Raw genomic sequence first — 12828 nt, forward strand, 5'->3', positions numbered from 1 at the left:
TGGACCACTCAGAGCTGGTAGTGAAATGAGGAGTGGCCTTTGCATGTGCATACACTAGATAAGTTGCCATGGTTATAGCACCACATTGCCTCATCAAAACTCAATTGCGCACATCAACATGTTTGTGTGTTTGGGTGAGCCGACAGCAGAAAAACTACAAAACTCCTAAAGCTCAGACTCATTCAGAAACAGCCTTTTCTGTGGTGTTTTCAAACCTCAGTTTAATGTGTTTTGTTGGAAACTTGAGGTTATTAGGAAGGAGCATTAATTGTATTCATAGTTGATTGCTTTTGTCAGTTTTAATTCAAACAGTCATGTATACGATGTTAAATGCAAAACAGGGTCAAAGAGAGAAACAGTCCACTTACAAAGTTGAAAGGTATGACTGTGAAATGCAATGTGCTGTACTTTACTACATTGACTTAAACGCTTAACTTATCCATTCATCTGGAGAGCAGGGCCTCTGTGCATGGATCGAATCTCATTTAAATTGCATCTGGCAATACTAGATGAATAAACTATTAACTGGAGTTGCTTTAAAAGAGAGCACGAAATAAACCGATAAATCTCAAGTTTCACTTAACTTCCAGCAAAACAAGAGACAGTGAAAAGCCCCTGACATGCCGCACAATTTAATTGCATGATAACTAAGAACATAAATGTTTATTACAGCCAAGACATTTACTGATAATGAATCTTATTACGGAATATACAATTAATGTATCTATATCCACACATCTCAAGTAATTTACACTGGGATGTTATCAATACTATTACTATCCATGTACACTCACCGGCCACTTTATTAGGTACACCTTGATCAAAACAGAATCTAGTATGGAGTGTAAAAACTTACGGACAACAGTGCAAAATAACTGCCAAGATTAGCGCTCAAGAAATGTGTTGGATTTTTTACTTATTTTAAACTAAACCTCAAATGTAACCGATCATTAGCCTACCCTAAGTATGTACATTTTATGAAAAAAGTGATAGGTAACAGTCATGTGTAGAAATGATCTACACAACCAATAAATCCTCAGCTCAAACGTAGAAAAAAGGGAAACAAATAATATATATGTGCGCATTTGTGTGTGAACACTGCGATTCCCCATTGACTCCAGCTGAATTTACCTCCTACATCTAAGTGTTTTGTCCCCAAATCTATATCTTGCTCTTCACAACGTCCTCTGTCTGGCTAGTTGAGCAGAATGTACAGTACCTTGATCATTAATCAATCTGTCAACTGTAAAGTTAACACACAGCATACAAACAAGACCATAAAGAATAGCTCTTTGGCATAATTAACAGCAAAAAATACAAGTGTTGTATTTGTTGTATAAGGATTTGAAGCTTAACTACTAAGCTGAATCTATAGGTAAACAGACAGATGACAGATAGAAACACAGAACAAATGAGTAAACAACAAGTTTGCTGTTAAAATAATATCTATTTCTAGAACCTACATTTCTGTCTCATGCATGTAGATCATAATCTAGAGGTCGAATGTCTTTTAAATGACATTCATATCTTTCATAGCTCCTGCACTGGACAATTATGAATTACTGACATTAGTGGCACAGCAATTCAGGCTGGATCCAACCAAATTAGGTCTCCCACAAGAACAAACTAGAGCAATTAAAAAACGAGGGCCTTTTTTACACAATTCCACTGTGATAAAATGCACACTTGCAGAAATCTTTCTCAATCCTGCTTGAAATGGCAATACTGATGTTTTCAGACATGTGAGAGCACAATACCAAGATGCAGAATTTATATATTTTTTATCATTATTAATATATTTGGATCAGATGTAAATTGGCCATTACTAACAAGCATAACTCTCACCATTATCTGTGAAACAGAAATGTCATTAAAGCAAGCTTGAATACTGTGTTTCTCATTTACTTCACACGGTTTTACATTATTTGATTACAGATCATGGGCTATGGGATCACTCTCTGGGAAACAGTATCATATCAACTTTTTTTTTTAAATGTCCTTGTTTATCTGGCCTCAAGTGCTAAATTCAAAATTCAGAGTACATCTAATGCCTCCACATTGCTCCCGGCTGAGCCAGCGGCTTGCAGCTGACAGTACAGACAACAGGCAACAGTGGTGACAGAGTTAGCAGTGTTTACCTGAGGGGAACCGGAGGCTGGGTGCTATGCTTTGGCAATGACGTCGGTGGAGACAACGCTATCAGCTGTAGCCGAAGTATTAGCGGATTAACATTCACTAAAAGCATGCACGGCTGGCCCAAATACGTAACCAAAGCACAGAGAAGTCCGGATTACAACTCACGCAGAGAAGTGACTTCATGCTCTGCTCAGGTAGACACTACTCCACTATATCTTTACATTGTAAACGGTTATTTGCTGTTATATTATTGCTATCGTATAGATAACCTTTAAGTTACAATCAAAGATTTACAGACACATCTTTATGACTTATTTCACCACCTTGTTTCTTTAATGCCAAAAACAACAACTTCAGATTTACCATTGTTAAGAGTCAAAACGTAACTAAAGTTACACTAAAATTAATTTGTTAGCTGTCATGTTATTATCACCTCAAAGTTGTCATGGCTAACAACAAGCAGACACAAGCAACTTTAGCATTTCTTTCAGTCACCTGACGAATCGAAGTCCAATATTCACTCATTTTAGCTGTTTTGGTCTCCACCAACATTTGGGGGAGATATCTGGCAGTAAAACCAAAAGAATGAAAGACGCTATGAAGCTTTGTGGGAAACTGCTACATGGTTCATGTAACACATAGTCATTTGATCCATTGGTAATATAAATAGTTGCAGCTTTAAATTTGACAAGGAAAGTAGAGACGAATCATGAGGGTTTCTGAAAATTAATTTGCCATTCAAATAAACCAACAGAAAATTGCCAGTTAAAGATGTATGATGTGTGTGGTTCCTACATATAATCAATTAAGATACTGTTATGTTAGTAACAACTCCACAAAAAGAAAAATAATCATTCACCAGCATTTGATACTAAATGTGTGACTGTTGTCTTTGTGTATAGAACATAAACAGACACATTTATGACATTAATTGTTAGATACAAATAATAGTTCAGGATTTTGTCATGAGACTATTTTTGGACAACTTTAGATCACTCTTTCGTAATTTTGGCCTCGATAGTTGAAAAAGAATAGTTCAAAAAACCTAAAATCTGTAAAGACTAAATAAAAAAAAATAAGGATGCACTGTGTTGGCAAGTAATATTCAGGCCACAATCAGGTGGTACTTACAGATTCTTATCTTCATAAAGTTAAATTGAGGTATTGGTTTACCAGCTAATCAGATGTATTAAAACTGAAGGATTATTGTTCTGTCAGCAGTAAGATCAAATTATAATCACTTGGAACACGGTTGGCTTTTCTTTTCAGAGCAGCACTACTACTACTACTACTACTACTACTACTACTACTACTACAACCTCTATTTTAAGCCGTTTTGACAAAAGCCAAACCTTTCTTGGCAAAACATCTCCATCTGTTACCTCTGTGTCAACTTGTTGTTGATGTAAAACATGCTCTGAAATATCTCAACAAGCAGTAAGTATCGACTTGTTCTACATTCAAATATATTCACTGAAACCATTTCAGCGCCTGCTGTTTTTTGCAAAATGAAGAACAAATAATCTATTAAGGCAAAGGTATCATTCAGTAGGAATGTAACCATGGCAACCGGGCAGAGAGGAATGAGGACTGGTTCATCTTTGTGGCTCCAAAATTCAATGTGCTGAATGCACTCATGATGTCACTTTTCCTGTCCGAGGACTTTTCCCAGTGCAAATACACACTGTTAAAAAAACCTTTAGGAAATCCAGATTTTAAAGGATTTCGCTACATGGCAAAGAATTCAAGCCTCTACAGCATAAACTTTGTCGTGTGAACAGATTATTTGTAGTGTCTTTAACCTAAAAAAAACATCACAGTGCCTCTGCGATGCAGGTGCGCTGTCCATGTTTTTCCAGATGACACCAACTAAATCCCATTGACCACACAGTACTCCTCCTGGTCTTGTGATTCCTGCCTTTACATAAATCACATCCTCGGTTGGCTTGTGTCTCATATTAGTGTCGCCATCCTGGAGATTAATGTACGAGCTACAGCGCAGACTCAGGAGCTACTTTGCCCTATTGACACTGTAACTGTGTCATTGTATCATTGGCCCACATGGGAACTATTAACCCTGGAAGGGGGCTCCCTGTGATCCAGCTTTGTTCCAAGTTTAAACCACTAAAAAAGGATTTTTGAGAGTTTCCCGGCTAACTCACGTAAAATGGAGCGACTGTGGCTCAGTGGTTGAGCAACGGTCCTTCAATCAGAGGATCGGCGGTTCCCACGTGTGTGCCTGCGGTGTATGAATGATGACATATAGTGTTAAAGCAGAAGACTAGAAAAGCGACTATACAAGTACAAGTCCATTTACCAAATGTTCAGGTCTGGTTTACCATGTAGCATGGACATATAAAAACCAAAAAACTGTGATAATGACCCTCACTAAATTACTTGATATCAAAATTAAATAGTTAATTATTAATTATTGTACTCCTGCTTGTGACTTGTAGTACAATACATGTGTGTTGTATCCTTTGGTCACTGTGTATGGAGGGAAGGAGTTGATAATTATGCCAAGTCAATGAGCGACATGTTGCCATATGGAGCTTCACCTTGGTGCACTCTGGGCCACTGATCATATATGCTATAATAATAATAAATCTACTGAATGTATATTGCCGCTGAGCAGACACAGCAAATAAGTCTATTGGGTAGGTTTTTAAGCAGCTGGTGATGCTCGTGATGTAAGCCAATTGCTTCTCCATGATGGTTAACTAGAGAGAGGACTGGCACCTTCAAAGAGCAGCAGGTGCTCTGTGATGAGGTGGCTGCCCTCAGATTTTCCATAGTTCTCACCACTGCCACAAAATCTGTATTATGAATCTGTAGAAAACTGTTCACCTGAACAAATAGCTATCTTTTGGACAATGCTTCTATTGCCTAAATAAATCTCTCATCCATCAAGGCAGAGATCCAGGGCAGTGTTTCTCCTACATTTATATGTGTGTGCAATATCCTTTCACCAACAGCCTTTCATTTGAGTCTACCACTTCTGCAAAATATAGGAATTGGAAATATAACAGTTCTATCTTAATTATATCATCTGGCACATTTAGGAGTGCGTGCCAGTTAGATGATGTAATATACTCAGTCACCTGTCTCCCTCTGGGCCAAACTGGCTGGTAGGAAAGCAAAGACAGCCAAAGGAAATGTGAGGGGAGAGAGAGAGATCATTTTTGTTCTCCTTTCCTGGAGGTTTCGATTGTACCACTGAACAAATTCAGGTAACAAAGAATACAATGTTTGTGGAGAGGTACATGAATCAAATCTGATCACACTGACATTTAATGTGCTCACTGCCCTTTAAAGTGTTCCGACATCTTTTTCTACTGCAATTACTTACTCGCACCTATTTTCACAGTGAAAATCATCTGCCGAGTGGGAAAAAGCTCCCGTTTCATCTCGTTTACAGTCCAGGATCCAGAGTTGGTAACGTATAAATGCCCTATTTACAGTGCAGAAGTAATAAAGTGTTCAGTTGGTGAACTGTGTAAAATTGTATTCAAATGTATTCATTATTTAAATTTGAAAATGTCAAACTTGCTGAAATGATTATTCCATTAATTTATTAGACAGTTGGTGGAAAATAATGAAACAATTGTTAAATTATCAAGCAAATAAGTCTAATATTTTCTGGTTCCAGCTTCTCAAATGTAAGAATTTGCTGCTTGCTTGACTGTTGGCCAGTCAGACAATTCGAAGACGTCACCTTAGACTTTGTTTTTACTGTTTATAGTCTTAACAATCAATAGATTAATAGTTGAAGAACTCAATCATTAGTCGCATATCTTTAGGCTTTATCTGATTGTGAGATAATTTCCACTTCAGTGGTGTTTATCGCTGTGTGAATGTAGCCAGATTATGTTCCCTTGTTTTCTGTTGGCACACACATCACGTCCTTGCCAGCTTAAGTTTTAATATTAACTTCCTGAATGATGGATATTGTTGATTTCTTCATCTGAGCCGACAGAATGTCTTTTCTGCATCAAAATCTTGCAACATTTCCATTTAATTTGGCCAGACTTTTTTCCAGGTAATTGCATAGATTCATAAATACCTTGAGTAAAGCCTCGTTCCTTCCTTATTCTCTACTTCTACCATCCATCATCTCTACCGCTCAGTCTTTATCTCGCTCTCAACTACCCCCTACATCAATGTCTTTGGTGTCAATTGTAACTAGAGGAATGATGTTGACATGGGTAACTTTTTGGTAGTAACGCGACTTTGCTGCTGAGGCACTTTTGCAGTATTCACCTACCTTATGGTTGAGTGAAATATGAAAAGAGAAGGGAAAGAGAAAAAAGAAGCCTCCTAACTTATAATTGGGAAGGATCAAGTTTGCCATCTGCACCAAACAGGATTGAAAATGGACTTTTAATTTGCATATATGCTGTATTCGTGAGCTGTGATAAATAAATAAAAAGTTAATTAAACATAGCTCTCATCTAAAACTTCCATTACAACTTCAAAGGCAGCAAATAACTGCTGGATAACAACTGCAGGCATCACAATGTCAACAGATACATTTTCTCGTACTGCAGCAACGGAAATTGCAGACTTATTGTAAATTACTTCCAAAAATCACAAAAAGGCCTGAGGGCTTTATTCACTCTCTTTCATACACCAATCCATCACTATGAGGATAAACTACCAAGAGAAAGATTTCAAAATGAGTCAATGAAAAGAGACCTTCTTTATCAGTATGTATCAAAATTGGGCAAAGATAAGGGAAGAAGTGAAAGTGACCGGTGCATGCTAGCGTTCTAAAAACAACAACAGGAATATAGTAATTGTGGTTTGGATAATTGGCCCACTTACCAAAACTATCAGCAGTTGGCGACTCGCAGCTCATGGAGGCTTCGCCTTATAATTCCAGAACTCAAAGAGTCATCTGTACAACAATGGGCACAATGTAAACAGGAACTGCTACTAGCTAATTCGGCATACATTTAATGGCGCCAATTTGCCAAAATGTAAACTTTAATAAATGTAAATGTAATATAGGCTTATAAAAAAACAGGGCTTACGTTGAAACCCGCAGCATTACTCATTGACTCCATAGTGAAATTTTACTTCCTGCTTACAAACCCTCAAAGCATTATCCTAACTGTAGTTCTTGAATTTAAAACATGATTATCCCCAAACAGAAGTTAGACCAAAAAAAACAAATAACAAATCCCTCAACAGGGTTAACTTAATACTAAAAATGAACCATCAACAGGGTTCACACTCGACACTCATCTATTTCACATACATACATTTATTGTATGGAAGAATATGGAGGGACACTGAATTATAAACAAAACCGTCTATATATAGTTTGGGTGTCAATGGCTGTACCGACATTCCCACAAGTAAAAACCCTGCTTTAGAACACGAAAATGTAGAAATTGTAGTGAGGCTGCAGTGATGGTCATGTTTTGCTTGTTCAGCACAACAATACCTGCGCATTTATTGAAGAATTAGTGGTATTCAGCGGAGACATGACAAACTGTGCATAAGTATATTCTTTCAGTTTGTGGGTAGTTGTGGAGTTGTCATCTCTGCATGGACAGTGTCACCCCGAGCCCTCCTCTCTGGCAGGAGAAGTGAGTCATGTCTGAGAAGCACTATTATTATCGTCTGCCTGGGGTGGGAATTAGAGATAAGCTGCAGTGGAGGCTCATTTAAGAGAGTAAGGAAGGAAGTTGGAAAAAATGATGAGAGTGTATCATCACTTCAAATCTCTGGGTGAAAATGTGTGACAGGGAAACTGAAACTACCCTTTAAGATAACTTTTAAAAGTGAAATTTCCCTCTGATAACATGATAGTAACTAGATGTGATTAATGTGGCAGATAATAGTCTCGTGCTTAAATTACAATTATTTATGATAGTAAGCAATACAATTTTTTAGCTACATTTGATCATATTCTTCTAAAAAGTCAATGGTAACCATATCAGACTTAACTGCAAAATGAGTGAGTGTAGGACAAACCGTTCTGGACGTTTTGTCCGTCCAGAACTGGGAGTGAGTTAGTGCAGTAGGACCAGTTCTGCCGTGCCCCACCAAGCGGGAACTGGCAAGAAGCACCAAGCGCAAAGACACATTTACACTCTACGAAGCAATATGTTTCAAGAGAAGAGATTTTATTCAGAATATGATGAAATATTGCAAACATTTTATAACGTAGATAAAGTTGACTTTGCCGTGTCGGAAATAGAGAAAAGACTATAACTTCTTCTGTACAACAGCGCCCCTCTGATGAGGCCGCGCCCCACGGGCCCCTAATGCAAAAAGTCAAGTGCTGATGAGCCTCACTTCCTGAGATGCTGCATCATAGATTTATCATCATAGATTTATCATCATGAGTTTTTGTTCCTGCTGCCAGCTCCGATAAAGACGTTGAGTCAGTCGGTGGCTCAGAGAGCTTTCAAGTATTGCACAACATGGTGAAATCTTACAACACTGAGAGTGTCGAGAGAAGAGTTTCCTCTGAAGCTGTCAAGTTTTCTTTTTAGCCCTGTGCTGATATGTGGCTTAAAGTATCATCCCAGCCAGTTAAGAGGACACGTGAAAGCTCTTTGTGTCTCTAGAGAGTTCATAAACTTTGTTCTCCACATCATTTGATCCTGACGTCCCTAGACCTCGCTGACACTTACCACGAGCTTTAACACAAATCATTCACCTCGGAAGGAATCGGGTTGTTTTGCACTTTTCGACCTGAACAGGAGAGAACTTACTCTGGCTTTTTAGTTCCCTCAAGAAATAATGAAAAAATAAAACCACTTGGCCGAATGCCGTAAAGCCATTAAAAGCATCTTTTGTGCTTCAGTGGCTACCATCAAGTGACTCGTCTTCTCTTTGCCAAAACATGTTGGTATCTTGTCAAACAGAAACAGATACACAACATAAGCCGTGTCCTTAGCTCAACCTATAAGTGGCAATAGACAAGGATTTTACTTATTATGAAGTAAATGTTGATTAGATTGTAAAGGCAAAAGAATAATGACACCATCTGTGTTTGGATTGGTTCCCTTTAATCATTGCTTTCACTATGCAGCTGTGTTCTGCTGCCAGCATAAGATCTCGCAGGAAAATTAAGACTCAGTTTACGTCCCAAAGGACGTCAACCAAAACAGGAAGTGTTAAAGTAAAAGTCAACAAGCAGCAACATCCTCCATCTTCATACTGCTTTCAGGAAATGGCCACCTGGAACGAGCCAGAGGGTGCTGTAAGATACTATCTGTCTCTGTCCTAAGGCAATGACTTAATATCACAATGGGGGGTGAATATTGGTGTGGATTTAAAAAGTTATTGTCTAGTGTTATGTATGAAAATCTTCAAACAGATGTTTTCTAAATACTGGAAAATGTGTCAATAAATAACTTCTTCCAGTTAAAGTAGGGCTATGTTAATTGAGATGCTTTATTTCAGTTCATTAAAGGAATCGTTCAAACTTTTAGGAAATACTCTTATTCACTTTCTTGCCAAGAGTTGTATAAGAAGATTGATACCACTCTCATGCCCGTGTGTTGAATATGAAGCAGCGGCCGGTTTGCTTAGCTTGGCACAGAGACTGGAAACAGGAAGAAACAGCTAGCCTGGCTCAAAAGGTAACAAAACTCACCTGTCAACACCTCTAAAGTTCACCGACGTACACGTCAAATCATAAAGATAAACATCTCTTTTAAAAAAGGTGCTTTATACAAGATCGTGGGGCATTTATATTGCCTCTGGCCCTCAACATGGAGACCACTGAGCCGGCGGCTCGCAGCTAACTGTGCAAACAGCGCAAACAACGGCAAAAGTGCTGACAGATCTAACGGTGTTTACCTGAGAGGAAACCAAAGGGTGGGTGCTACACTTCCATGTTACAGATGTTATCAGCTGTATGAGAACAGTGCAGAGCAGCGGCTGTGAGCTAGCCAGTGGGGCACGCTCACAATCACGAATATGCACTAAAAGTACACGTTGCCAGAGCTGCTCTGTCATCAAAGCAAGGAAAAGCTCCAGTCCGCTTCATATTAACATTGCAAATAGTTGTTCGCTGTACTATTAATGCATATGAATCCCGTATATTGCACCTTTAAAAAAAAAGTGTGTGTTTGTGTGTGAAGAAGAGCAGATTGAGAGTGGCTGCCATGAGAAATCATACAGCGTATAAATATTCATCTGTTAAATGAATAAATAGGTTTACACCTAAGGAGAACATATGGCAGAAAGACATTTATGTGGCACAAGGAGCTTTCTGTCTCGAGATAAACTTGATTTCCCCTCAGCTTTTATGAAGATTCTCTCTCACAAACACTTTGGCTGAAAATCAATGAGCGAGTAGCAATGATGCAACACCTATCTGGACCCATTCCTCTACAGCACATCATCTCCAACCACACCCACCTCAACCCTCTCACTCCCCCAGCGCACACGCACACACACAAGATGGGTCAGCTGTTCGTGGAGTTGGGTGCTCATTTAAACGATAAGAGAAAGAAAGACAAATCAAGAACAAGATGATGTCAAACACAGACAGCTGAATTGGAGAAGCGGTAAAGACAGAATGTGATAGTCAGTGGGAGGGTGTGTTTTTGTCGTCTGCGTGTGCGTGTGCGTCTGCGCGTGCGTGCGTGTGTGTGTGTGTATGCATAAAAAGAAGAGTGAAATGCAGGAGAAGGGACAGGGAGCGTTTTTCCAGCTCCAGAATCTATTTAATAAAAAAAAACTGCTTTTCCCCCCACTGTTGTCAGGGGACAAACAGGGAATGTTCGGTGAAAAAACAGAATGTTGTGTATTTAATTAAGAGTGAGGTGCTGAAGTGTAACCCTGTTCATGTTTAGTCACAATCCTCAGGTTTGATATACTGAATTAAGCTTCCTGGGCAAAATGCCAGCTCAAAGCTCTGAGAAGCTGTGTGGCATGTTGACAGGATGATATCTGACTTATCTCTAAGTATATGGACACTTGCGTTGGCTAATTAATAACACAATTACAGGCAGAGTTTCAATAGGTCTACATGAAGATATGAGCATTGAAATGGCCTCTTTTTGGGGCTGATTTGCACAGGCCCCTAAGCAATTATGAGGTAGTTTTGTGACCCTGTTGGACTTGGTACTTGGTCAAGTGAGTCTAAACTTAATTTCTACTTGCAAGTACAATTTAATTTGTTTCCTTTTAGAATATTTTCACTAAAGCATAATACTGAGCTGCTTGGTTACTCATCAGATTGAGTTTTAATATTGAATCAGTTGGTCTTCAGCTGGATTTACTAGATCATACTCGAAAACTGTGGAGATGTGTCTTATTGGCAGCAACAAGCCACCAGCTGTGACCTACCTAACAGAAGCAGTTTCACTTCTCGGGCTGCCTTCTCCCCGTCCTCTCGGAGGTTTTTGTCGATCATCTTCGACCTCTCCGCGGCAGCCTTATCCTCGGCGCTCACCGTACAACCCATGGCTCCGAACGCAGGGGCGCACCGACCACTTGCGAGAAGAAAAAAGGCTTCAATGCTGATGTCCTCAGCGTACCAGCCCGATGTCAAGAATGGAGCAGCTCCTGCGTCTCCTGCGTCCAGCGGTGCCTTCGAGGAGCGGCCGATTCCAGAGTTTTTTTTTTAAACACACGCGTGAAGTCAATGTCCCCGCTCTCCTGTTCAAGCAGAAGATCAAAGATGAAGCAGATCTGCAGCCAAATTATTTGGTTTATTACACCAGGCTTTTTAGCACCACTTGGCCGTGCCGCACCGCTCACAGCCCTCCGTCCCGCAACCATTCACAGGACGCCTGTGCTCGCTGCTCCGCTGCGGACTGCAACACTTGTCTTATCGGCCTGGTGAGCAGCACGTCCCTCGGTAGCGCGACTACTGCAGTCCCTTTGTCGGTGCTCCTCAGTTATCCTCCTCAGATATCCCTCTGACGATTGGAATTGGTCGACCAGTCGCATCGACGTCCATTGCGCAACTTGTCGCGATAGTCCAATTAAAACAGGTGAGCGCCTCACGGTAGAAAGGTGGGGGGTGCGTGATTTCAGCAGTGTGGTGTGTGGACTGCAGTGGGCGCTGTGCCAACTTCACTCCTCTGCATCTCACATGGAGGAGGAAAGGAACGCAACGTATACATCGGTCTGAGCTGCTCTCTGGCTGACTGAACTGCGCAGGAGTAGGTTTGTCTTGGAGGGAGCAGGACGAGCTGTTAATATGGCTAAAAGGTATTTGTGTCACATGTTAATGAAATAGCCTTCCACACAATCAAGCTGGCTGACAGCGCCGCCATATGGACATAAATAGACATTTTCTCTGGTGGCAGTTACTGGGCCAAATGTTCTGGAAAGCCATAAAGTGAAAATGATAATAAATAATATATGTTTATATAATAAGAAATGCAGCTCAACGTGTTTCACAAAACAAAACAGAGAAAAAATATTGAAATTTACTGAAAAAAGAAGGGTTTTAAAATAATAAACGCAAACAAATTAAAATTAAATAACTAATTAAATAATTACAGTAACAACGGTTTCATCAGAAATGTCTCCCATCGCCACAAGTTAATTTATTTTTATTCTTTAAGTCTTAAAGTAAGGTCATATTCTTGCTCTGGACTTCCCATTTGTAAAAGACAATGCTGATAAGATTTTATATCTAAAGAGTGAATGTTTTAAATTCCAGATGATTTACTGCTCATTCACCTCTCACTGTTGTTGTGATCGTCTTTC

General features: G+C 39.6%; 1 protein-coding gene across 1 annotated transcript in view; it reads right to left on the reverse strand.

Annotated features, from left to right (window-relative positions):
* The window catches only part of gnai2b (guanine nucleotide binding protein (G protein), alpha inhibiting activity polypeptide 2b), a gene marked incomplete at both ends in the record, with an annotated part of 37997 nt that extends 26425 nt beyond the window's left edge, over window positions 1-11572 (reverse strand). Inside the window, one exon of the mRNA XM_079186426.1 lies at window positions 11455-11572. Within this exon, the coding sequence (XP_079042552.1) occupies window positions 11455-11572 (118 nt within the window). The remainder of the gene's footprint in view (window positions 1-11454) is intronic.
* Window positions 11573-12828: the final 1256 nt, after the last annotated feature.

This window comes from Pholis gunnellus, assembly GCF_910591455.1.
Source record: "Pholis gunnellus genome assembly, chromosome: 3".
NCBI lineage: Eukaryota > Metazoa > Chordata > Actinopteri > Perciformes > Pholidae > Pholis > Pholis gunnellus.